The 27,597-nt window shown below is 39.1% G+C and overlaps 1 protein-coding gene across 1 annotated transcript in view; it reads right to left on the bottom strand.

Annotated features, from left to right (window-relative positions):
• Positions 1-52: 52 nt before the first annotated feature.
• LOC149724627 (FRAS1-related extracellular matrix protein 2-like) overlaps positions 53-27,597 on the bottom strand; it is a 47,356-nt gene continuing 19,811 nt past the window's right edge. Inside the window, exons 19-44 of the mRNA XM_089892211.1 lie at positions 26,975-27,064; positions 17,228-17,374; positions 16,560-16,678; positions 16,190-16,301; positions 15,745-15,870; positions 14,936-15,020; positions 14,473-14,636; positions 13,407-13,556; positions 12,124-12,333; positions 11,678-11,875; positions 10,162-10,326; positions 8,704-8,886; positions 8,297-8,427; positions 7,140-7,292; positions 6,828-6,913; positions 6,387-6,589; positions 5,849-6,080; positions 5,388-5,534; positions 4,978-5,077; positions 4,278-4,467; positions 3,821-4,053; positions 3,415-3,549; positions 2,949-3,075; positions 2,357-2,544; positions 1,933-2,079; positions 53-1,594 (exon numbers count right to left, since the gene is read on the bottom strand). Of these exons, the coding sequence (XP_089748337.1) occupies positions 1,064-1,594; positions 1,933-2,079; positions 2,357-2,544; positions 2,949-3,075; positions 3,415-3,549; positions 3,821-4,053; positions 4,278-4,467; positions 4,978-5,077; positions 5,388-5,534; positions 5,849-6,080; positions 6,387-6,589; positions 6,828-6,913; positions 7,140-7,292; positions 8,297-8,427; positions 8,704-8,886; positions 10,162-10,326; positions 11,678-11,875; positions 12,124-12,333; positions 13,407-13,556; positions 14,473-14,636; positions 14,936-15,020; positions 15,745-15,870; positions 16,190-16,301; positions 16,560-16,678; positions 17,228-17,374; positions 26,975-27,064 (4,352 nt within the window). The 3' untranslated portion in view covers positions 53-1,063. The remainder of the gene's footprint in view (positions 1,595-1,932; positions 2,080-2,356; positions 2,545-2,948; positions 3,076-3,414; positions 3,550-3,820; positions 4,054-4,277; positions 4,468-4,977; positions 5,078-5,387; positions 5,535-5,848; positions 6,081-6,386; positions 6,590-6,827; positions 6,914-7,139; positions 7,293-8,296; positions 8,428-8,703; positions 8,887-10,161; positions 10,327-11,677; positions 11,876-12,123; positions 12,334-13,406; positions 13,557-14,472; positions 14,637-14,935; positions 15,021-15,744; positions 15,871-16,189; positions 16,302-16,559; positions 16,679-17,227; positions 17,375-26,974; positions 27,065-27,597) is intronic.

A 27,597-nucleotide genomic window follows, 5' to 3' on the forward strand; every position in this document is an offset into this window, starting at 1 on the left:
ACATCTGCATACAATGGCTTCATTGCTTACACAACCAACAAGAACCAAAAGATAACAGCACTGTGATCGATTTATTGTTTGCTCAATATCAATTATAATGTCATCCCAACGTTAATAGGAAAGTTTAGTCACGTCTAAGTTATAACTAAGTTAGATGTTTTTGAACAAAAATTCGGAGGTTTAAAAAGGAGATTGTTTCATACAAGTTTGAGTGAAGCTTTAAATACGGAAGTTAAGCGAAGGTTGTTAATACGCTGGCAACGTTAGCAGTTAGTATGTTGAAGCACGGTTTTAAAATTAATAGAAGTAAAAAACGCAAAGTTTTGTGACTGTGCAGCAAGCGTTTTGCACAAACAGTAGAATAATACTAAAAAACAGACCCAGTGGGCGCAGAAACAGGTAAAATACAGGCCGACGTACACTTTTCTTGTTAGACCATTTAAAGGGGAGGTGGGGGGGGGGGTAGTATCTTTGAGTATCTCTACAAGTGTTAAACAGCATCGTCAGTGGAACACGACAGTGCTGTAAAGAAACTAAAGTCGCGGACATTTCTACATGAGAAAATACGACTGTACATTAGTGCAATAAAGTTTACGGGTCATTTATCGAACCTTTGGGTTAATAAGGGGCGATCTCACCGCGTACCTTCGGCTTGCACGGCATTTCGAAGCGAACAGCGAACTCGACCTCCAGGGTCGACACTCAATAATTTACCACTAACAATAATTCAGTTGACAACGAGTTGCAAAATCACAGGGCCATAAAAAATGTTCACTTTATGCTGACGTATTCATCGCTGTGGGTTCAAAGCAGCGATTTACAAATTCTATAAGGCCGCCCGTTGTACTTGGTACATAACGGAGCGGTCTCGTCAAAAATACAAAACTTTATAATACTTCGGATTCTCTGTCTTCGTCAATAAATAGCAACATGCTCGCAGGTAGATAGCGGTCAAGTTTTGTATGAAACACGCGGCTTTTGAAGCTTAGATTTTTACAGATTTTTAGGCGAATTGAAAGCCAGGTTGAAACTTCTGTCATTTCCTATTCTAGTTCATTGGAAATCAAACTTCGGAGCCATCGGAGCTACTGTAACCGCTACTGCTTGTTGCTCCGGCCACCACCGCTGATTTCGTACCGGATCCACTCTTTTTCGTCACTATATGTTTACCTCCAGTGTAACGAGTCTTTGCGGCAGCGGCGGCGGGAGTTGCTTCACTTGGTCCCCGCCGTTTATACAAAACAACCCCGACCACCATCACAACAACAACGAGAAGCGAGACTCCCCCTATAATCACAGCCAGCAATGGGAAGCCACCAGCTTTGCTATCTGTTGTTGTCACCCCAGATGGTCTCCGTGAGTTATCCCTAAATACTGGCGGACTTGCTCGATCTAGTTTAACGTGCATCATCTGGGTTCCTCTGTCTTTCTCTTCCCCGATGGTGTCGGCAATCTCCGCAGCAGCTCTTCGTTGCCTGCTATGTGATGAACGGACGAGTGAATGATAAGTATGAATGTTGGATCGCTTCTTTCGATTATCCGTTCCCTTCACTGTGTATATAGTATGCATGTACCATTCCCGACCAACTGTAACCTGGGAAATCAATTTAATAAATAAAACGCGATTAAAATCTTTTAAAAATTATTCTTTGCAAAGAGGTGTTCAAAACTTACACATTTTTTAAAACCTACCGAAAAATGAAATTTTTGTATGAAACAGAACACCCATGTTATAGCGACTGTTGTTGTCCCACCATGCGAGGATAAATAAGTTACATACGTGGTATCTGGTAAGCAAGCACGAGGTGTATGAAACAGAACACCCGTGTTATAACGTACGTCGTTGCCCGCCATGCGAGGATAAATAAGTTACATTCACTCACTACAGGCCAGAGTTACAAAACCATATCGTAGTATAATTTTTAAACTTACCGAAAACAATGGAGCGGAATCCATCCGAAAACCATCGGTGCCAGCTTGCCTGACTATCTGCAAAGCTTCGTTGTCGTCGATGGCGAGTTTGGCGTTGAAAGGAACATTGTTGGCTTCGGTGTCTTGCGTGTCGGGCTGTTCCTTGTCCTGGAAATGTTAGAAGTTAATTTTCAATAAAGTGATATGAAGCCAAATTATCCAGCCAGTAAGCTATATATTACAACAAACTTAAAATAGTTCATTTTGTACGTGAGGTTATTCATGCTTTGTTTTTATTAAACTCTATTTATATTATTTAATTTTCTGACAAATAGCAAACAAAGCAGTAAAAAAGTTCGGTTTGATGAAGTTAATGATAACTACCAGAAGACCAAACTAAATAAACTAACTATGTTTCCACCCCGTACAAGGTGAGACGTCTTACCAGGACTTTGAATCTATTCCTGAGGTTCGGCGCATCTGCAAGGCAACCGTATTCACCATTCGTTGGATTGTATTTGGGAACGTAACCGTCTCTCCCACTGCAGATGAAAACCTTCTCAATATGAGCGTCGAAGGAATCCCCGAGGTTTTGAACCGGGTCCACCAACACACGTCCGTATATTTCAGCTCCTTTATAAATATGGTGGATTAGTATCTGCTATGATATGTAAAGATTGCATCGTAAACATAAGATCCTGGGTTCGAGGCTTGATGCTGCTACTATTATGGAGTGTGTACCAACAAACACAACACTCAAGAGGGATTTCTAACTTAGTGGATATGGTGTCCGAGCTGTTATATTATGCAGGAAAACACAATAACACACAAAATTGTTAAATCGTTACCAGGTATAAAAACCTGTGGTATACAGATTGATGTTTCCCGTCATGGGATGATAAAAAAGTTGCCGCTCATTTATTTACAAAAACCTTATGGACAACTCTATAAAAACTGGGAGCTACGAAAACAGCATGCCCTAACAGTATCCATATCTTGACACCAGGTTTTCATAAAATCGTTAAAAGTCGACAAACCTTCAACAAAAGCGACGTCGCTGTCTTCGGCAAACCCCATCGAGCCATCGCTCAAATAAAGTGATTTCTTGCTCAGGAGGAAGAAGTCGGTGTTAAGACTGAACTCGGCAGCCACGGGGTCACTCACCTGTTGTATATTTGTTAAAATTAACTTGTTTTAATAAAAACAAAATTAAAGTTTTAGTTTGGCCGATGTTTTTTTAAAAAACATTGGATTTTGAGCATTACTATTGGTTGGAAGTTTTTGGGTGAGGTCTTACAGTGAGGCACGCCATGGGACCTGGGATTTAGCCCAGAGTTAGACAGATACCCCAGTATTGTACACGCACATGCTATGTGTGTGAGGTCCTCGGACAAACTGCGATAAGATGAGGAATTTAAGCCAGAGATGCCCCATCACCCAACATTGTACATGGGTGAGGTCCTACATAAGGCACTTGCCCCATCACCCCATAGTTAAGTTTACCTGTTGGAACCTGATGTCCATCTCGAACGACAACGGTTCACGTGGATTGCACACGATAGGAACGTCATATGATTGATCAGCCGTTGTTGTGCACGGAATCAACTTGATCGTGTACGTGCCAGAATAATCACGAACCTACAGTGAACATTGTAATATAATTTTTATTTTTCCCATAGAAGCGATAATGAAAGTCATTATTTAAACAACATATAAAAGGAAATCAACAGCAAAACAGCAATCGTTAAAACACTGTATGAATAAAACGGTCTCATATTTTAACATTTTTAACAAAGGAATGATATCTCTCCACAAATACAATATCATGGCAGCACCAAGGTGATATAATAACAGTCACTTATCTTTTAAACATGTTTTGCACACAAATATAATTGTTTAAAATACGTACTGCATAATCTGACACGAACGACCATTTCTGCTCGGGGTTATTATATGTCGCTTCATTCCGGAGGTTATTCAAGGTCATCTGTAACTCCGGATGTGACGCACTCATTACCATGGCAACATTGTCCGAGCTGGGGTGGCTGGCAACGAACTGACCTCGGAATCTCGCCTCCGTGCGGAAGTTGACAACCAAGCGACCATCGTCACGAATCCTCATGCTTGTGGGGTAAAGGTATCCTGGAAGCAAAGCATGTTGAATGAATGTAATTTATTATCCTCACATGGTGGGGCAACAACAGTTGTTATAACACGAGTGTTCTGTTTCATACGCCTCGTGCCCGCTTACAAGTTACCACGTATGTAATGTGGAAACGAACATCGTACATAGGCAGCCTTGGTGTTGGGGTAACTCCGGTGTAAACCTCAGCTCCCGACAAACACATATAATATTTCTATCTTACCTTGTAGTTCCGCTTCAGGGGGAGTCCCAATTCCCTTCTCCCACAAGATGGCAGTGTCATAAACAAACGTGAGACGGAGTTCGGTTTGTTGATCGGAATGCAACCATGCAGTATCGACGGGGGAATGGTAGACGTACGATACGAAGAGAGGAACACGGAGGGAAACGTAGGATTGGACCAGATCTAACACCTTAGTAGAACATATGTTTGGTTAGTATAAACGTAGCTTATTTTATCCTTGCATGGTGAGCAACGACAGTCGTTATAACACAAGTGTTCTGTTTCATACACCTCGTGCTCGCTTATAAGTTACCATATATGTAACTTTGTGGGTGATGATAAGTGAAAGTGACGTTGACTTTTTTGCAAAGAGAAAAACAACATCTATGCAACCATGGTTCTATAGTTAGGATTGCGAAAGAATTATCTGTTGGTAAGATTATTTGATCAAAGGATTCAGAACTGTTATAGTTACAAGTTGCTACCAAGGGTATACTTATATATCTTAACACCAGCCATCAGGGTTACTGAGGGCTGGAGCAGTAACGCACTAGTGTAACAGATTACAAATTTTTAATATTTTATGTGGTTAAAATTGTTCCTAGAAAAATTCAGAACTCGGAAAGGACAAAGATCTTTTGAACATTTCGGCACATCGCAGCACATAGTAAAGCCATGAAACATTATGTATTCCACCAACCTGTCCGTCTGTCCCAATATTTCCCCCACACTCGCTGAGAAGCTCTGACATATCATAGTAGGTGGTGAACTCCCATAAGCAAGCCTCAAGGTTCAGGTTTCTGTTTATTGAATAAATGATGGAAAGAATGAATGTCATTTAATCCCAAAACATATTACAAGTTGCCCGAATTTAAACACCTTATGCCCGTGTTTTAAGTACAAAGTAGATAACTTGCAGGTAATTACTAATTATGTTTACTGGTCACCCCATACGTGACCAATGGGTGCAAATATTGACATTAAATGTCTCACCCAAAGATAGATACAATGGTGGTTACATATACTAAAAAGGTGTTAAGCGTCTAAGTTACTCTGCCCTGGGCATGCCTTATTATGTTCCTATATACAATATAGTGTATTTGTTCCCACCTATAAAACCTCAGTGTGTTATTCCCTCGTAACTCTGTATTATATTGGTAGGGGTAAGTCTCTCCAATAACGTTGGGGTTACGGGTTGCTTCACTGAGGAAACCATACTGTGTGGCTATCTCGTTGTAGTTGATTATGTTGGAACACCTGTAATAATGCATAATATAAATGGAGGCACATCAACATTTCAAATTATTGTTTCAAATTATTAAAACTGGAAGTTCTTCTGTTTGGTATTGATGGTCTCTTTAACAAGCCAGGTCATGCTAGGTAGGATTTAGACCAAAAATTGCCAATTAATTTGGTACATACGAAACTAATGGAATCTATACAATACTGGCATTTCTATAATCAGGTAAGCCATAAGCAACCGAATTTGTAATAATAAAGCCTCTGAGACATTAGAAAAATACCAAAGTTTCTGCATTATAAAATATATTACAAAATATCAAAGTACGAACCTATGGTTCCCCACCCTTGTACCATCTTGACTTAACGTGAACTCAAAGTTGGTGAGTTGTCGCGTGCTGATGGCTGGTAACATTCCGTCTCGGTGCGGCATTGTCACAGTTACTTTGATAAGGTTGGGGTGGGTTGGGTCAGTAGGGCCAGTGTATCGGATCTTTGCAGAGAAAGGTTCCGCTCCAACAGAGTTGGGGAAACGTGGCGGACATACTTCGCTGTCGTCACTCACTGTCAAAAAGTTTTGTTGTAAGTTTTTGGAAAGTTTTCTTTTTTTGTTGTAAGTTCTTTTTTATGTTTAGTTTTAAGTTTATTTTTACTTTTTATAATGAAATGCTTTATTTTTTTCACGCACTGGTAAAGTTACATTCATTCTGTAAAGTTTGTGGTGGGATTGACATCTCCTCACAGTCACAACACAAACGAATGTTTAGAATGAATGACCAACAAGGTCAGACAGAGAAAGGAAATATAATAGGAACTAAAACAAATGGTAACTTAGCATATTTATTCATTTAAACAGCAAGCAGCATGTACCTGTAATAGGTTGTGACGTAGATTCAAGACCAACGTCTCCTTCTATCGTAACTGCGCGAGCCACGCATGAGATTCGACTCCCTGGTTTGAAGTAAATGCTATCCAACGTAATTCTATTGACGTCGGTAAAAAAGGTCCTTTGCGCCACCTCGCGGAGGGGTTGAGTGACGCCATCATCGCCACTAGGAGCAGCCACAAGCCACCTATACACAAACGTAAAGTTGAACTTAGATAGTTAAGTTTTAAATTTTTTCAGCAAGCGAATAATAAAAGACAGTAACCGGGCCTACGTGTCCTTGGGCAAGACACTTGACCGCAATTGCTTCTACCCAGGGGTCACTAATGGGTTGTCCAAATTGTCAGCCATACACAAAACAATCACCCACAAAGTTCCATACGTGGTAACTCGTAATGAGTAAGTCACAAATATTCAATCATTACCTGAATTTTGTTGCCGAATCGTCCAATCCTTCACTGTCACAAATGGAAGAGACTTCTCTGTAATTGCTGTGTTTCGGGTTGCATGGCTGATAATGGAAAAATGGATATTACATCTTAAACCGAAATCAAATGTCTATGTGATAAGAATTAAAAGTTCATGTAATCAATGCAAACTCACCAAGACACAAATGACTAAAAATGGAGAAAAAGTATTTTACAGATTCAAACTTTAATCAAAAGAAAAATAAAATTTATAAAACTGTTAAAAATCTTGAATTTATGTTGAAGTTTGTAAAATGAATGCGAACTCACCGAGACACAAATGACTGGGTATCCCGGTGAAGGTTGTCCTGTCGCACCGGCCATGTCATCGTAGTCAAGAAGTGAAATAACCGAAGGTACGGAAGGGAAAGTTACGTCAGCAAGTATACGTTGTTGGTTGATGTATATGATGGCTTTGTGGTTCTGTTTGGGAATATAAATAAATGTAGTATATATATCCTCGCATGGCGGGGCAACGAATGTTATCTTTCAGACACTTTGTGGCCAAATAAATTTAAAGAAGTGTCCCACGTTACCCCATGTCTCATCCTACCCCACTATACTTGTTCCGTTACAGCAACGAAAGTGAGAATATAAAAGCTATAAGGCGTAAAACGTAGAGTTAAATAAAATATCCGGAAACCTTGAGAAACCTGCTTTTAAATATTCGCAAACTTGAAAAATTCAATTAGCGTTTTTAACTGATACAGTTTCAACGTTTCTGGCTTTGAATTAATATTTTTACTTCGACATCTTTCATGATCGTGTTTACCCTTAAACAATGACTAACAATTAGAATGCATTAAACCCATTACCGTAACCGAATACGCGGCCAAACCATTTCAACTTTTTCACTTTGCACGAAATGATTGACACTTTACTCCACCACACCTGTGTACTTGCGCCACTTTCCACATTATATAAACGAAAGTTAAACAGATTCCCGACAAGGCGGTGTAATTTAAATCCAGTCAACAACAAACAGCCGACTTTGATGTCCAAACCCTGACTTTATAAATAAATATTTCACACATTATCCCAGGTTCGTGAAATAAGTAATTTTTAAACATCTGCTTAACGGGCGATATCTTCACTTATATCTTCTCATGTTTATTGTTTTAAACCCCAGAACCGTAAACACTTCCTCATCGATAACAATACAAGCTACATTACCATCCTACTATACTATCAAGCTTGTATAGTTATGTATACAGTAAGGAACATTTTAAGATTTACCAAACCAAGATAAAAACGACCAATCTTAAAAACGCAAGAATAGAAAAGTGTGGCACGCCATAGGACCTGGGGTTTAGGCCAGGGTTGGCCCGCCACGGTGCCATAGAAAAAAAAAATGCATCAGTGTCCTGGGCCTAGACAACTCAAGTAACAACCAATTATAATCTAAAGTTTTGGTAAGTTGAACTTACCCCAAGTTGAGCTTCCATGTTTACATCGGGATCGATCCTCACGGTGAAAGATTCACGAATTTCTTTCTCGTCGTCGTAAAGGATCTCTATCTCCACCACGTGTTCGTCGACACCAGGTTCGAACAGAAGCTCTGCGAGAAAGTTATTTAAGTTTCAATCATAGACATTAGGTGGTCTTGCTGTTAATTTATTGTTTTTTTTTATATGATCTTCGCTGTCGTTTTCGAGAAAATAACAAACAAATTAAAGTTATGTTGAAATGTTATTCAAAAATTTCCATGCGAAAACATGTGTAAACACGCATCGTAACCGTAGAGTTCCAATTGAGTATTTTACTTGAATTAAAATAGAACTAAATCACAAGTCACAAAACGCCACAACATAATCCATTATGAAGTGAAACAAACCTTTGCTGACAGGATTGTAGTCTTCACTTGACCGCGCGTTACCATCCTTTGTGAAGAATCTGACGGACGATGTTTTTGTCGTGTCGCCTTTCCGTATGACAGGAATACGTATTATTGTTACGTTGTCCTCAGTTGCGGGTTCAGTCACCTCGAATGTCGTGGTCGGGAACTCGATGATGGACCCTAGAATATAATAATAAATTTATAAATTAATGAATGAACGTAGCTTGTTTTTCCTCGCATGGCAGGGCAACGACAGTCGTTATATCACGGTTATGTATGGCTTACAATTTGGATAACCCGTAAGTGACCACTGGATTGGTGCAATTACATGCACAGAGGAACATACGCCCATACCAGTAGCAGCGATAAGCCTTGGACAAACGGAATTATAACATGGCTTCAGAAGCATCACGTACACGTCAAACTATAATTCTATGATGCGGTGATTTGACGTAACATATTGTAAAGCTAACCACAAACCTCAACGGTTATTGGCTGTGAAACATTTTGTTAATTTGCTTTCAAATAAATCAAACTTAATTTAGAGATAGCTTTGCAGAGATAACGAGGTATTTTTGGAACTTTTGGATGATTAAAGGGGAATGTATTACTCGCTAACTTGGTGGGCAAACAAGGCTGAAGGAAGATAAGACGGCTGACTTTGCTACAATATCAGGTAAGCCAACCAAGTGTTTCTTAAACAACATCGTCTGGCACGGAATTCCGACAGAGAGGTTAAAATACCGCATATTTCGGTCAATTAGACCAAGACAGGTGGAATTTGCGGTGTTTTTGATAAAAACCGCACAAATACAACGAACACCGCGCTCTCTGATGTTGAAACGCAATTTGTGGAAACCAATTGTAATCAAAGTCGCAGAAAAATACCAAGTTACCAACAACAGTGATGTATAACACAACTGTCGGCCACCAAATTAGCGAGTATTGTTTGAATAAATCAACACCTATGATATTTATGGTGATTAGACAAAGGTGAAAATAGTTGCTTGGTAACAAACCACGCTTAATCTTCAACTACAGACAAACTGATTGAATGTTAAATACGATCTCATTCCATTTACTTTAGACTTGCAACATGAGAACTCCGGAACCCGCGTTATTTCTGCTTTAAGTCTATACACGTATAACACATACGTGGCACAGCATATAGGGGATATATGCATTATTACGCGTTTGATTGTATGATAGATATATTACATTATAAGGTGTTAAAAACTTCGTTTAAAATGTCAGCCGGCGTTCACACCAAAATTAGTTCACGAAAAATAAAACATTACATGTTCGTTAGGCTTATATTATAACACTTGCTGTAGGTTTTGATTAAGCCTTGGCGCGAATGGCATCTATGTTATTTATTTCTTTGTTTGAAAAAAACAAATAACTTCATCTAAAAAAACAACTTTTCCGAATTTAAGGAAATACAAAAGAACTCACGATCCGCGTCGTCGTTGATTTTGATCAAAGTTTCGCTTTTGTCTCCAACCCTGGCTTCACCGGCAATATCGCTGATGGGGGAGCCAAGCACAAGACGGAATTGTTCTGGTTCCTCGTGGATCGCGTCGTCTTCTATTACTACAGCACATCGGGCCTCGGTTTGCCCTGAAACAAAATAATAATTGTTACGGCCCATCGATTTTTTTAGCTAAACATTTATCTGGCTCTAAACATATTGCTTCGTAAATAGAATATGCTCGGAAAAGTTTACCAGTTACTGTGAAAAGAGGTTGTATCAGTTAAAATGTCGCTAGGTCAAAAATTATCGATTTTTTTTAAAAGTTAAGTTAAAATTTTGTAAATGATTTAGTAGGATTAAATACTAGAAGCAGCTAAATTTAAAAATCGTAAGAAGGCAAATGGCGAGACATGCATGGCGTATATGTTACTTTGTTAAGCATTGGACGCATGGCGTGCAGCGCGTTTCTTTGCTCTAAACCCCAAAACACAGACGGGAGACGTTTATATACAAACAGAAACCAAATATGATAATCGGCCATCAAAAATAAGATGGTTTGTTTGAGGTTAAATAAACAGGGGTCAGATGTTTCAACTGTGGATTCGATGCCAAACCTTCTGTACGTTAATATGTGGTTTAAACACAATTTTCTATTTGATATTTTACTGGTCTAGAGTCTAGACGAAACGAAAAGAATATAAATAACTAAAATTCGCCCAAGTCTAAAACGTCTCGTTGTAAAAGATATTAGTTTTGTAGCCTACATTCAATAGTTAAACCAGTAAGATGAATATCGTCAACAAAGCAATCTTAAAACAATATGAAATTTCTATTAATTTTAATAACGTTGTGTCTGCGGCTGAAACGATGTGACCTTTAATCAATTATTCTCAAACTTTCCGACACTTCTCCAAATAAAACGTGTTTAACTTTGCGGTTGATAAATTTCGCTCGTTCATCGTTACTTGGGCCATGATAATTACAAGTGTAAATAGAATAGATAGCAGAGGCTTTGGGGTTCAATTGCTATGAATTCGGGCTAACTACAAGTTAATATACCGTGAAACAATTGGTTTTGAACATATCATGTACATGCAGTTTAACCTGCATTTTAATATAAGATTTAAATTTTCATTATTTAACTTTTGGCAGTTTTTTTCGTTTAAAAAACTTTCGTGACAGGTATTCAAAAGTATGGTTTTTTTAAACGTGGAAAAAATTAAAAATATTACGAAACCCCACGCAGACTTTATTCTGATAAGAAAACAGAACGCGTTGATTCCCCAGCAGCTGTTCAAACGCCGGGAAATTATTTATCCCATAAAGTTTATGAGGGGTGTGATACACATCAAAGAAAACATTGAGTGTATGAGGAACTTTCGAGACAATCCCCGTTTTATACATTTAATTGGCAGATGTTGAACCACAGTTTTCGGGAGTGTTTAGTTATGCGAACCATAGACAATAGAAATACTGTATTTATCATTGACGTCATACCTGGTTCGAAACGAACAATAGACGCGTCAGTGTTCGGCCGCTCAGCGTAATCCATCATGACCTCTGCTGTCGCCTGGCGGGTGTAACATCTAACACTGGATGACTGCGAGAGGTCGCCAGAGCGCAGGATGACAGCTGACAAGGATCCATCGATTTCATTCACTTCATAAGTTGCCTCAGCGAACTCCATAATTGGAACTGCAATACAAGGGCGGTTTGTTGTAACCTGTGTGTTGTAAGAATATACAGACATGAAAGAAGGAACAAATGTAACTCGTACATCCTCACATGGCGGGGCAACGACAGTCGTTATAACACGGGTGTTCTGTTTCATACACTTCGTGCCCGCTTACAAGTTACCATGTATGTAACTTTGTGGGTGATTATTTTTATGTATGACTGACAGTTTCGACAACCCATCAGTGACCACAAGTAGAAACACTCACGATCGGACTCGGTGTCGTTGATGGTGACTTGGGTGACTTGAGGATCACCAAGGATTGCTCCCATTGGCATCCGGAGGACGAGATCGAATGTTTCTTCGCCTTCCAATACTGGGTTACCAAGATCATCAAGTATCACCACACTCACAATCTGCATGGTGATACCGGGTGCAAATTCAAGAGTTTGGCTGATCCCAACGTAATCCTCGTTCGCTGGAAAGTTATAGTGATTATGTTAGTTTTATTTGACAAAAAGTAAATTAAAGCAAAACATTGGTTGTGTCATATAAAAGTGAATATAATAAAATCTTTTTAAACGGGGAGGGGTGTTAATTGAATATATGAACGTACTTTCCACTTATTCATTTAACTACAATAGCCAGGGCTAATACGTAAGTCGGCACTTATAGACGTTCAATATAAAAGCTGAACTTTTTAATCTATCGTCACTTTATTACGAAAATGTAGCTGAATTAACGCTAGCTGGTAGATTACAAACAGAAAGCATGGAATTGTAAAAGTTCACATTCTTGTTGGGTGAAGCGGAGTAAATTGTTTGGCTTAGTGCATGGGGAGCTTCCAAATGTCAGGTCGAAAAGTCAGTGAGGTTTAGTTTAAAACGGAAACCTGTTAAGAGCAGCCACCTTCGGTTAAGAGGGGCTGACGCAAACAACAAACTTTCTATTTCAAAACCGACATGCCATGAACAAGTAACCCGCATCCACTTGTCTATTTCAGTTGGAACATGAACGCACAAGTTTCCACTTTCCAGACATAGCTGAGTAAAATGTGAAGACAAGTGCACTTACAAGTGCTTGTGCATAAATGAGGCGTCATTTTATCGCCTGCTCTGTTGTGGCAGCTGGACGTAAAGGGTTTCCACGTAAACATTAAATGTCTGCTAAAAATATTTGCGCTCGGGTCGAAGTAGTAGCACTTATATTGGAATGACAGACATATAGAGTACAGGGTGGAAATTAAAATGAACTTTTAGTGTGAAAAACTCGCTACTAAAGAGTTCCCGGATTAAACTGGACCTGACACGAGTTATATTAACAATATTATCGCGAGAAAAATTCGCTTCTTTGACGTCACTCGATCGGTCACCTGCGTTTATTTTCGAATGTCAAACGTTCATAGCTACAGTTCAAATTCTGGGTTGGGGGTTTTTACTTACAGCGAAAACAGGAAATTTAAATCAAATAGATTAGTGTGATATGATGTATATATGTATAAGGTGACCGGTTTGAATTAGTCAACTAAATATTATGAAAGGATTATTTCACCTCTGGCTGACTCCGGGTTGCTCTTTTTTGATTGGACAGTAATGGAGGCAGTTTGCGACAAATCGGTTCCGGTTCGCCACACACGCACGTCCACGTGACCAGCACCTTCATCCACTGCATAGGTGGCGCTATCAAAGTAGAACAACGGCTCTGCGGAAAGATTTATCATTTTTTATATTTTTATTTTTTAATAGGCTTAAGAGTGTAAAGTTTCCAAAAAGATTGACATTTGAACAAAAATACAAATTAAACTGATGGTTGGTCCCGACGTTTGTTGCCTGATATTTAGACTGAGAATTCCGCACTACGACGGCTGGATTTGCAAATATAAATAAATTGATTTGGAAGCTTGTGGGGAAACGGTTTGCGAGTCAGAGATAAACACGTCAACTGAATGTTAACAACGGTTTCGTTTTCGGAGCTTTTTGTCAAACCGTTAAGATGGACGACGTGTGATATTGGCGGTTTGTTTAATGTCTTTGATGGATTTTTGAGAAATCTTAACTGACTTTACTGCGTTTTAAGTGTTTGGTCGAGGATTCTTATCGTGACCACAACGAGCAAAAATAGCAGCGAGGATGCGTCAACGTCGATAGAATCAACATTGGTTTCTCTACAAGCCGGGTTTGGCATGCTGTGTGAAGACGCCGCAGTGTCGGCGGTTGGCATTACTGCTAAGGCGAGGGTGGGTCTTGGGGATCGGGGATAAATTGACGCGACCGCGGGAAAATCTTCATCGCCAAGCCGCCTTTGTCCCCGTTGTAAGTCGGCGTCACGAAACTGAGTGACGTCAACGTTAAGCGCTTGTAAAACTCAGTGTTGAGTTTTGGATTAAGCGGCGTTTGGTTTGGAATAACGACAAAGCGGCGAACATGAATTTAAATCCGGGGGCATCAACGAAAGTACTTTGCCACCCTCGCACTGTCAAAGTGATAACATACGCAATTTACAGCGAGATATTACTTTATATAACCCTAGCCCAGCGACTATAACAGAGTTATTAATTGCTCAAAACACGATTAGGAATTATATCCCATATTGCCCCACAATACTATGATACCCTTACCGTCATTCTCATCAGCAGATATAACAATCTCAGATGTAGAGAAGTTGCCCAGCCTTCCCCCCATTGGCGACACAAGTTTTACACTGAAAGCTTCATCCTCCTCATAAAGCGAATCGTCTATTATAACGATGCGGCAAAACTTCTCCGTTTCCCCGCGTTCAAATCTGTAGAAGATATTTGTTGGTGCTAATATCATGATATACAAAGAATTTCAAACGGCGCCGTGGCACAGTTAGAAGAGACGAGCTTCAAAGCTCAGTGCTGCTACATAACAATCACTCACGAAGTTATATACGTGGTAACTGGTAAGTGGGCACGAGGTGTATGAAACAGAACACGCTGTTACATGAAAATCGCTTGCATGAAAAAACACCTTTGCCCCGAATATGAAATAGGTCATCTTATACAATTCCCAGATGAAAAATAATTACAATATTTAAATTTGTTTGAAATAAATGCTCACGTGATCAGACTGTTGTGGTCTTCGGATCGACTAATATAATCGGAATATGAAAGAACTTTGGTTGGGATGGTTCCTGTGGCCGTGTCTGTAACATAACGTTTGTTATGAATTGCTCCAACCCAGTGGTCACTAATGGGTTGTTTAAGTTGTCGGCAATATATAAAACAATCACCAACAAAGTTACATTCGTATTAACTTGTAAGCTGGCACGAGCTCGGATTATAGGCAGCGTATACGCATAATGACGTATAATCTTGTTTTCCGACTTTTTAAATGTTCTGGAGAATTGTCCGAAGATACGTTCGATTGTAAAGCAAAGTTGCATGGCCTAGAGCATAAGAGTGGCGGGTATTGAACGGTGAAATAAACAAACTATGAAGTGAGTCACCCGACATAGAATGCACAATGACAGTCGGTTTCCTATAAGTGTCTGTATCTTACTTATTGCTCTGCAGTTTCAAAACACGCGCGACCAACCACAATTGATTTTACTTGTGATAAAATTCTTGTTTCGTTGGGAGACAATTTTATGAACGAAACGTAAACGCCACCGTGTTAATATGTAGGACAAACATTAGTGTTGGATATATTTTTACTTTAAACATAATATTTATATAATCTGGGTATAATGGGCAAACCCAGCTTGAAACTGCATCGTGAAGGTATTTCTTGTTATTATTAGTAGATGATGTCTGTACGTGGTGGTACCTCGTATTCTTTCTATCGCTATATACCTCTTTTTAACTATATTCTTTAACTTTCGTTACCGTAATCAAAGAGACAACAAATTGATAATTGGCAAACCCTACCTGGTTCTGTATAACAAATGACCATCAGTTCATTAGTGACGTCACCAGACCTACGCACAGGGATCATAAGTTCACCGCTGTCTTCCGCTACCACGTATTTTGCAAGGGGGATGAAGACGGTCGACTCTAAGAAGCGATAATTGTATGAATAATTCGTTTTAAAATGAATAAAAATATATATATAAAATATATATACCGTCAAACACTAATGTAATTATTTTGCAAGGGAAATAATAAAGATTTTGTTTGAAACTGCTTTAACATAAGCTTCTAACTTAATTTGTTGCAATTTTAAAACTAAAATAAATGTTTTGTCCATCAATCTTTTCTAGATACATAAACAACTTCCACATCATTAAAAGTGCCAAAAATTAAAAAGTTTTGTTTAAAAAGTTAAATTTTAATATTTCATTAAAATATAAAAATAGATAATTTGTATAAATACCGTCTTCTGCATCGGTGATGGTGATTGTGACGTTGCTCGGATGTTCCAGGATCGCCATCACCGGTTCACTCAGTTCGATGTAGAAGTGTTCGGATTCTTCGTATTTCTCGTCCTGAATACGTGTGAATGAATAAATGGAAAATATGTTATTTATCCCCGCATGACGGGCAACAACAGTCGTTATTACACGGATGTTCTGTTTCATACACCTCATGTCTGCTTACAAGTTACCACGTATGTAACTTTATATGTATGATATATGGGGATTATAAGTAATGATGAAGACTCAAAAGGCAAAAGTCGTAAGGTTCCAATTGATTATTGTGGTTCAGCTGCTGTGTAATTATAAAAACAAACACATCGTCGTCACCTGTAATATTTGAACTTTCCATGTCGCCCTAGTTTGACCCGGGTTAAACTGGACTTGACTTGCCGAGCGAACTCGGAAATCTTCGGAAGATTTCGCGCTACCATCCCGAGTCCCAATACCTGAAACCGATTAACCTTTGTTTAAATTTTTAATCGGAAATATATCGACTAGATACACCAGCAGTGGGGGTATGGATGGTAAAAATGTTTCTTATGCAAGTTTCAAACAAAATAATGATTTTTAGCTCAAAAATAAGAAGTAGAAATTACGGAAGAAAACTATAGTACCGTGGGATAAGACAGGATACCGTTAGCATTTAAATCCCATATTTCATGAACATGGTTTTACAAATATTCTCTTTTCTTAAAACTAAGAACGAAAAAATTTAAAAGTAAAAAAAAATCGAGAGAAAATTTCCAAATTGTTGCCGAGGTTGCTCAATTAGCAAACTTGCAATAAGTGACCCAGGAAATATCCACTTTACCCCAAGCTTGAACAAACATGATGAATGAAACGTACTGAATCCTTAAAAAAGATTCGCAAATCTAAAAGAGCTGTCGATTGTTCAAAACACGATCAGGAAATATTGGAAATAATGAGCTAACGGTAATTCTTTAAACCCCGCAGTAATATAACTTGAAGCAACACTATATACTTGATCTACTAACCTACGAACGCCGTTTCACCGAGATAACCCCTTCTAACCAACTCCACCACAAGCTCTTTGTCCGTTTCACCGATCCGGTAGGTGGTGCTCTCGAGCGAGATGAATGCCCAGTTGAAACGGAACTTCTGGTTCGTGAGTTCGTTTCCACCTGCAAGTTAAAACATGTTTATACGTAAGTTAATCAAAATACGTTTGTATGTAAGTAAAATTTACACATAGTAGGGCGGGGTAAGACGGAAGACGTTTTTATTATATTTCCCCGTCCAACTTTGTAGCAAAATAACAACATTTACAGCATTATAAAACGGTTTACGAAAAGGAAAAATAGGATTTAGTTGCTAAAGGCCTTCAATCTTCGCCCACAATACTTTATGTAATAAATAGTTTATTTGTTTTCAATTAGAACATAAGGTACTCGCTTGTAAGGGAAAAAATGGAAATACCAATGGTAGAAATGTTTTACAAAAACACATGAAAGAAAGTTCATTTGTCTGTCGTTCCTGTTTCTTGAAATATTGATTAAAACTCTTGAAGTATTTGTTTTAGCGAAACCGCCGAGTGGAATTCGACCAATGTTTCAGATTAATGAAGACAGCGCCGCATTAACTCATTGAAGTGCAGATATTTGCACGCGAGGAAATAACCGAATACACAATGAATAATGTTCGGAATATAAAGTGCCATCGTCGCGCTCTTAGTGTCCGCCTTGTTAAAAATATCGGGGATCGGTGACTTTGATCTGCCGCTTAAGCGGACTCGAAAGCCGGCGGGCAAATCGATTGAGGGCCCTTGTCATAACTCGCCCGTAAAGAAAGGAAACAGCTTTATTACAACTGCGGAAATTGACGGCTTAACGAATTACGGATACAGTGTTGTTTTAAACCGGCGAAAGTTCGGTGCCTGGAAGGCGCATAAAAAGTTGAAATGGGTTTATTCTTATCAAGTGCCTTGTTCAATAATTAGGACGAAACAAACTCATTAAACTGTTCGCGTGTTTTGTTGCCATTTCCTAAACAACCTGATTGAACGCACGCGTCCCACATATGTTACTGTGGGGTAAGATGGGATACCGTAAGCATACAAATCTCATATTTTCTGATCTTGTTTTGAACAATTAAAAAGTCGCACGGATACGGTTATATATAATTCTTGAAATATTTCTTTTTTCCTACCTAATATAATAAGGAAAGAGAATGTAAACATGTCCCATCCCACCCCAATCTACTGTACATGTCCCATCCCACCCCAATCTTCCACATCAACAATTCCATTCAACCCGCCATCACTCAGAATAACTCATTCACATTCAACTAACCACTACGTCACATTCACGGGTAATAGGGCTTGTTACGTCACACTCACGGTGAATGACCAGGAATAACTGAACGACCAGTTACAACGTAATATCTTGAGTGATGAACGCGCTGGGAATTCCAAACAAGTTTACGAACCATAAACATAAATTATGTGTCGGTAGATAATGTAGATAGTGGAAGTCACAAGCTTATGATCAAACATCGATGTTACTTTATCAATTACACTTCATGCGGATGTTTGTTTATGTTTGCCCAATAATTAGTACAGTGGGGTAAGATGGGACGTTTTCATTCACTTTTATCGTCCCATTTGCAAGTAATAAACAACGTTTACAGAAATATATACCCCTATCCTCACGACACTAAAAGAGCGTTGGCGTAATTGCTTAAAACACGATCGGGAAATATGGGATTTTAGTTGCCAACGGTATCCCATCTTACCCCACAGTGTTATATTTGAAAATCTCAACTTAATCAAAATAAAAGTGACATGAAATGTCTATTCGTCACGTGACAATAAAATTAAATCAACCGGAACCAGGTTTGACAAATAGTTTGAGCATCTTACGTCAACTATCGGAAATCAAAACATCCCGATGCGTCATTTATATCATGTAAGGGCGATGATATGTTAACTGCACGGGGTAGCGAGGTGTTGAAATGATAACAACTATTTGAGAGATCGGTTTTAAAAGAGCCGGTCATTTAACGGTGACTAACTGGACATCGGCACGCACGTACTCGTTCATAAACCCGCTGTACAACCTATACGAGTGATAACTGAAGATTGGAGTCAGCTTGCTAATTGTTAAATATAGCTGCAACACTTTAACAGGCGGGTTGCTAAACCCTTCGCTTACAAATGCTATCATACGATATTTAGAAGCAGACGAGTGTGAATGGGACATGGCGTCCAAGTAAGTTGTTGGGATTAGCAGACCGCTGATTTAACATCCAGTATGGCGACAGTTGCGTGGTTGTGTCCGTTTGCGTCCAAAATGACCATAGCGCTGATAAGAGCTCATTAAAGGCTTAGAATTTGACGTCTGTGAACCCCTGTGGTATAAAGGGCAGAATAACCAGGGCATCGTAGTGGAAGATTGTGTTGGAAAGATAAAGTGTTAAAGAGGCCGCGACATGGAATGTTTCGCCCAGTGGAGCCACAAGCGACTTAACGTTGATCCCAATGTTACGAAGGCACGAGAAGCATCTGCTTCAAGATTAAATGGTAATCCAACATGAAGTACAAAGTCAACGGGTTGGGGGATTGAAGATAAACTGGTTAGCTGGGAATAAACTTGAAAGGGGAATATGGTTTCACTTCTACTCTGATTGAAAACTATGTATGATATAATGCGTGCCCCCGTTAATGAGTTTGATCGTTCTTTGCGGACTTTATTTACACATTATACAGTTTGTTCAGGCTTACGGTTTGATGTACATTGAATGGCGTGCAGCATATTTTAGTAGGTGCAACCTATATTGTGGTAAGGTTGGGGTAATGAGCCAAACCTGGTCTAAACCTCAGGTCATCGACAACAGTTTCACCCACATAGAAAAATACATTAATATCGAAACTATCATATGTCATACCACATCAAACTAAACGCTAAACCGTAATTCCTCGCAATTACATAATGCTTTACTGAGGCTTCATCAACTAAAATATGTTCAATGTCTTTTTAGAAACCAGCGGTCTCACTAAACTGTAATGCGACTACAGCCTACACAGGGGCGGTAGAGGGCAGGGGCGGGTATTCGAGCAGGGAAACCGTGCAGTGATTTGAACCGTGTCCAACCCATGGCTTGTTTGGGTGACTACATGTTGCGGTTAGCGGTGGTGGGAATCTTGCGGTTTCTCTTGCGCCGCGTCTTACGTAAACTGAAGCGTGTCCAGCAATGCGGGGATCGAAGATACTTCTATTTATGGTCATGTTGAGCGAATTGTTCATCAACTTGTAATGGCTTCCAATGGTAATTCACTCCACGTTAATTATCCATAAGTGAGCCAACACATGATGTGGTCTGGTTCACCAAACTCGGTATGTCCAGGTTGGGATGATTGTGGTCTAATTGGTTTGAAATATGCAACAAATATTGTTAACTAACGAGCCAGTGTTTGCTGCCAAACAATTACCCAACATAATAAGAATATTGAAACCAATATTGACATCAAGGTTCGCCTTTAAAGTGGTAAGTAGCGAAATCATGATGGGGAAAAATATTCTACAAGTTTCCAAAACATAAATCACCAGGGAGAGATTTCGAGCAAGACAATACCCTAAGGTCAGCTTTGGGCGCTTCTGTAATAACCTCGACAATTTTCGCGAGCCTTCGCCGGATTAAACGTCGCCATTACCGGTCACGCGTGTGATTTAACTCTGAGGTTAGTGATAACAAGGTAATTGCGAGTAAATATGACCCGAAATACTGTCCCAAGTAGGAAATCGTCCGAGTAATGAGAAGTAACTGCTCCGTTACGAGACCCGATTACGGTATCAAATGTACATTTGCTTTTACCCTTCGTGGAACAAAATCTACACCGTATTTTCAGAACACTCGTCCTTCGATTGAACAGTGAGCACAGATTGAAACATGGTTGTTGTTAACTTGAATTACTTGGCCCAAACATAAGATTCCGGCAAGTCTCTAAGTTATCTAGACAAGCGTGCAGTTGCCACAACAATTCACTTCCTCGTTGCGATCGTAGCCGTCGACTCAACTATGTCGTGCCATCACAAAGCGAGAAAGAATTCATGAGATTTTGTTGTGGACTTAACGTGTGTCTACACCTGCTGTGACGTGTGTGTGCTAATGTAAACAACGTTATACGTGGCATATATAGTGTTATGGGGTAAGATGGATAGCTTGGTTATGTATATACGAACGTATATAGATTTAAACGAAATATAAATGACCACCAGTATATTAACACAACAATATTACGCGGTGTATTTAGAACAAGTGCAAAAACAAAGCATGGTGATGCCTGAGGAAAAAAAGTTCGCACGCCTATCAAACCCACCGCGGTTCATGAATCGGCGCCAGTTTATATTTCATGACTTTTGTGACGGTTGTTCGACACAGCGGTTGAGGTGTAAGTATTTACAAACCACTATAGAGAGATATCGCTTTGATGGTAGAGTTCAAGTGCGATACATAAGACAGCACTCCAGGCTTTGCAAAGTTGGTTGGATTACTTTCCCCACACAATACGTGGCGGGCTTTGCACGGAAGGCAGATTCTTCACCCCACAAACCACATAAGTCGTTATTTGATGCAGGAGAGTGACATTTACAACGTTGTACCATTTGTTGCTTTGGGGGTTATACTTTGGAACCCGGTAATGCTGACCGGGGTATAAGTATGGGTGGTGGCGCAGTTAGGAGTTAGCGACTCTTTCCTTAAGAAAAGTACTTAAGAAAAAAAACACTTTAAACACTTTTATAACGGCCCTTATTTCTGGCTGCCCCACCGAGCAAGTTTGGGTTTTCTCTGCCAAGGTGGCAATCACCACTGGAGCCTGTAATTTGTGGCATGTAATATGTAAGTGGCGGTCCTCCAAAACTAAATAGAAATCAGCATTTAATAACAAGATACGGGTAGTTGAACAAGTTGGCCAATTTCGCGACGAATATTTTGAAACTTCTCTCATTTACGACACTCGATATTGTAATTTTGACACATCACCAATTTCTATTATTTTTACAACTTCGTGACGCAATTGAGGATATTTACGACACGTTTTATGCTCAAAGTTGCGTTTGAATGTGAACTTGGTATAGATTAATGCATCAGACCACCTATAAGCGCTAATCTCATAACGAAACCAGTTGTATTTGCAAAACGTATCGAGTTCCGTTGTTTCGCGAACTTTAGATTCTTGTTGTGCAAGTCGTTGAAAGAAATCCCCAACATCGTAAATGGAGGAATATGGAACAACTTATACGACCCATTACTATATTTACACTGCGGTTGCTTAAAAAGCATTTTAGCTGCAATTTATATTCAAAAGTTTAACTGCATATTTGGTCAATTCGTCCCTGCATAGTAGGCTGGGGTAAAATGGTCAATGTTTTGTTCAGTTTTATCGTTCTATCTGGTGGTAAACAAAGAGTATCCACACGACTCTAATTAAGCGTTGTTAATTTAAACACTATTAGAAAATATTAGAAATTTTGTGCTGACAGTACCCATCTTACACTACAGTACTAAATATCTGCACAGCGGGCGACTGGTCGATATGGTTTCCGGTGGCCTGAGTGCTTGGACAGTATTGTCCAGCAGACGAACAAACAGACATTCAATGAGGTTTGTTAGCATTTCGTGCTTAATCAAATTTCTATAACGTAAAGACAAATCTAAATTACTCGTGTTATTATTACGGTCTTGTTTTCAACCCAACACCCGTAAGCAACAAGTTTGGGTCGAACATCGGATAACGAGACGTTTCTTGCACTTTCTCGGGTTACAAAATCAACATTTTCACCTCAAAATAAAGATATTTTATTCGAGAGCGTTAACGGTTTCCGCTGTTTACGTCACGAAACGGAACAGCCGGGATTGTGACGTAAATCGCGATGACGTATACCGTCAACAGCCACTTAACACTATGGTAGTTTCGAGTCATTGTTGAAGTGGTGACGTAGTTAATATCAATGAAGGGAAAATCCATAAAAATATTCCAAACTTAATAAACACTGTGGGAAAACAGTTTTTACGGAATTTATTTCAGCGGAAAAATACTTGACCTATTTATCGAAATGATAATTTTTATTGAAATAGTTTGCGAGTTTCTTTGGATGCAGAATTAGCCTATTTCACAAGTTAAAAACACGGGTTTAAACCACCAAGATAACGATAGTAAAAGTAAAAGCCATGTATGTCAATTTACTTTGATCTAATGAAACAGCCGGATATATTTAATCTTGGGAGTCACAGATGGTAAAGTAGGCCAGCAACATGAGGGTGCCAAACACTAAGCAAATGTTGGATCTACTTTGAACTTCCACCAGTAAAAATAATGCGATACCATCAGCCACTACTGTAGTAGGTTGGGAGTTTACGATGTGAAATGTAAAGTTGGGAGAAATGATCGCAATCCGCTACGTGGCGCTGCTGCGTTGTTCGTAAGTCGCCAACGATCCGTTGTTACAATTGCGAAAATGTGAAAAATGTACGACTGTTTTCATTTTATTTTATCGTCCCATATAGTGGTAAACTATAGGAACATTCAAAGAATTATATAACCGTATCCTCGCGACTCTAAAAGAGCGTTGTTAATTGATAAAAACACGATATTAAAATATGAGATTTAGGTGCTAACGGTATCCCATCTTACCCCACAGTAATATACAAAACACATGCCTTTGTACATAGTAACGTTATAACAAAATGTTTTTAGCACGAAAAGTGCGTGCGAGTTTTGTAAAGTATGTACGAATGTTTTGAGATATTTCGACTTTTTAATGTGGATTTAATGAAAGTCGTGATTACTTCGGTTCAGATGGAAACCAAAAGCACATCGGCATCGGGTTGTTTAGATTTGCTTCCTGGTTGGATTCGTGTCGAAAACCAAAGCATGAAATCTCGAATCTCGGTTTTGATAACAAAGACTTCTGGCGATTTTAACCATTGTATAGTGGACTGTAGGAGCCCAAGCGTGTGCTATACAAACACGAGGAAATCTGCGTGCTTTGATCTCTGTCTACCCTGCCGTAAAACGCAGGCCCACTGGGCACAACAGCCATAGATTCGGTAGCGAAACTAAGCCTTGTGTCGTCACAGTTACAATAGTTACGCATGGTTGGGTTCTGACAACACAATTACAGCTACTACTATGGCAGAATCTTGGCGGTATTGGATATAATTTGGCGACAATTTTGAAACAAATAACAAAAAAGCATTCCTATATAAAACTTAACGTTTGCTTTCGCCATTAAAATATTCATAAAAAAATTGTTTGGAAAGTTTAGTCAATATTTTGATTTTGCAAACTTTTGCAGATGCGGCATAATACGATTCCTCGGTGGGAATTTTAAGTGGGCCACGCCCATTATGTAATCGAATTAGTGGTATAGTAGACGCCGTTGAACGTGAAGTGTTGGGTTTAACAGCAGGCAGGTTCACAGGACCGGTAAACAAATCTTCGTGCGACTTATCCCGCATTCCCCATTTGCAAATACACAAGTAATTGTTTACTTCGGTAATTAGATTAAAAATTCGAGATGCGGAGTTCGGTTGATAACTCAACGTGTGAGGCGCACGAGATACAATTCATGCGAATCTAAACTACACTAAACAGTCGTGGGAAATAAAGCGGGGGCTTTAAACAACTTTGGTACCAAGTGAGACAAGAAAAAGAAATGAAACACGTCCCATCTTACCCCAACCTATTATAAATAAACCACAGTTTTATAAAAATAAAAATTCTTTTATAATGTGATTAAAAAATATTAATTTCAAAAAAGCTAACAAACAAACTGCTTACAAATCTCGTTATTTCACGGCAGTTGAAGGTTCTTTGAATTCAACCACAATATAAACTTCATGAACGATTGTGTAAGCGCTAAGTTAATACCCATGGCAGCATGTACGTATGTATGGTTGTCACTCGCTAACCACGAACGCGTGTAATCCACGACGATTTACTGAAGGATTATTCATTGTCAACGTATACATAAACATACATACGGGCGCCTACCGAAACAATTACATATTTTTAAACTTTGAAAAACGCGGGTAATGCCAAGTTTTCTAATAACGGCAGTGATACATCGCTAGAAACAACCAGGCTTTAAATTTCGTTAAAACCGTAACGTTGATGCGCTGAAACTGGAGCGGCGTCAGTCGCAGCCATCTAGCTATAAGCTTGACGAATCGCAAGGCAAACATAGTTCGTTATCCCGACGTTTTCAGTCGCTTCCAAGCTATCAGCGGTATAACGTTGGTCATTGGCGCCACTCTGTATGTAGAAGTGTTTGCGCTTTTGATTAACCTGTTGCTAATACTGGTGTGCCATACTAACTTGATGACGTAAAAGTGACTCAGCAGATAAGATGATAAAAACATGACAAGCAAAATCAAGAGTGAGCGAATAAGTGATTGTTGCTTGGCTGATCAACGACAGTTGTTATAACACGGGTGTTCTGTTTCATACACCTCGTGTCCGCTTACAATTTACCACGTATGTAACTTATTTATCCTCGCATGGTGGGGCAACGACAGTCGTTATAACACGGGTGTTCTGTTTCATACAGCTTGTGCCCGCTTACGAGTTACCACGTATTTAATATATGTTCTGTTTCAAAGGTCGCGATCCTGTTTAATGTTGATGTATGCTGAGTATTGATAGGATACCGGGCGTGGCAATCGTTGGTTCCATGAGTTGGTGATGGAGCGCAATCTAGTCATGATAACAATGTCATTCAACACTTATACAAGCCATGGTTGAAATGGGTCTGGTTAACTGACGTTATGTCGTTGACAAGTGAAAGGACTCGCACTATGGACTTATGGCAACCGCGGAAGATTACATGGGGCGCTTATAGAATGCGTTTCTATACTTATTGAAACGAATTACAAATTTTATAAACACACATTTTGCTAAGGTTTTTAAAACCTTTTGTTCGCATTTTATCTTTGATATTTACGATCTTGCTTTGATGTCAATGAGCTGTAATTACATCGCGTACTTTGTAAAGGTAATGTAAATGTTTGTGCCATAAAAGTTTATGAACAAATACAGATGTTTCACTTTCGAGAAGTTTAAGCTGACGATCTAGAAAAAAATCGAAAAAGAACAAAACCGAAGAAAAACATTTGTAAAATAGTTCAATGAGAAAAATATCCTTTCAAAATAAAAGCTTGCTAATGCGACCGCAAACGGACATTACTTAGCCCGGTATTAACCGCAGATGATAATGTCAATATAAGAGGGCGACATATATGTCGGTGTTGTGTACCCAGCGGTTGTGTCTATTGTTGGAATATTTGCCAGAAAGTCGAACAAGGATTAGTAGTTTAACGTGAAGGTAAACTAGAAGCGCATACATCAAACAACCGTTCTATATTAGGAAACGAACTATCTCCAAAACTTCAAAAATAAATCGCGTCAAAATAAAGTTGTTGTACAAAGGAAAACTTAAATTTGTAAAATCCCGTTTTAATCTATTTTAAACGCTTAAATGCTTTTTAATTGTAAAGACATGGACACGACTTAACTTTTCACTCAGAAACTACATTCGTTTCCTACGACCCAAGTGTTTAAACCAAAATAAATATAGTTTCTGATCGAAATTTAAAACTTTATGGGCGTAATATACTATTTTAATCGATTTCTAAACGCCTAAAATAACCTCACACGACCTGTTGGCCTACAAGTGTTTTAAACCAAGATAATTGGTAAATCAGTTTCATGATTGACACGTTACCTTGATCTTGAACTTTGAAAGTGAATGAATCGCTCGTAGCGTTCGTGTCGGAATCCAAGATGTAATAAATAGCCATCGCGTCAATGTCTCCTGCAACGAAAAAGTTAAATTAACATCAAAAGGAACCAATCGTAGGAATAAACCGTAGTCGCGACTATATTACTTTAACTTGCCAATAAACTGATCAAAGACATTGTAATCCCAAAGGAGTCGTCGTGTCATCGCCGGTTTGAACGGACGCCGTTCGACACCAGTGTCGTGCGAATGGGATTAGATTCTTTTTTGATCGTTCAACGAATTTCAGTCACAGAGTGAAGATATATTACAAGGGATCATTAAGTCAACTCGCTCAGCCAAGCTCTATATACGAACACACCTTTGATTGGCTGACAACGTTCACGTGACGTGGAACAATTAATTCTATGTCGCATAATACACAAATAGCCACATGCCATATAAGGAGCGGGTGGGCATTTATGAAACGCAGGCTTTAAATTCAAAGCAACTGAAGAAACGTTTCAACGACGCTTTTATTTGACCAGTTCCGTGTTAACGACTGCCGATTTGTTGCTACTTTTTATTCCTTCGTTGTTTCAATTAATTTAATAACTTATTGTGAGTCC

The sequence above is a fragment of the Ciona robusta genome, chromosome 14 (genome assembly GCF_009617815.1).
Source record: "Ciona robusta chromosome 14, ASM961781v2".
In the NCBI taxonomy this organism is placed as follows: Eukaryota; Metazoa; Chordata; class Ascidiacea; order Phlebobranchia; family Cionidae; genus Ciona; species Ciona robusta.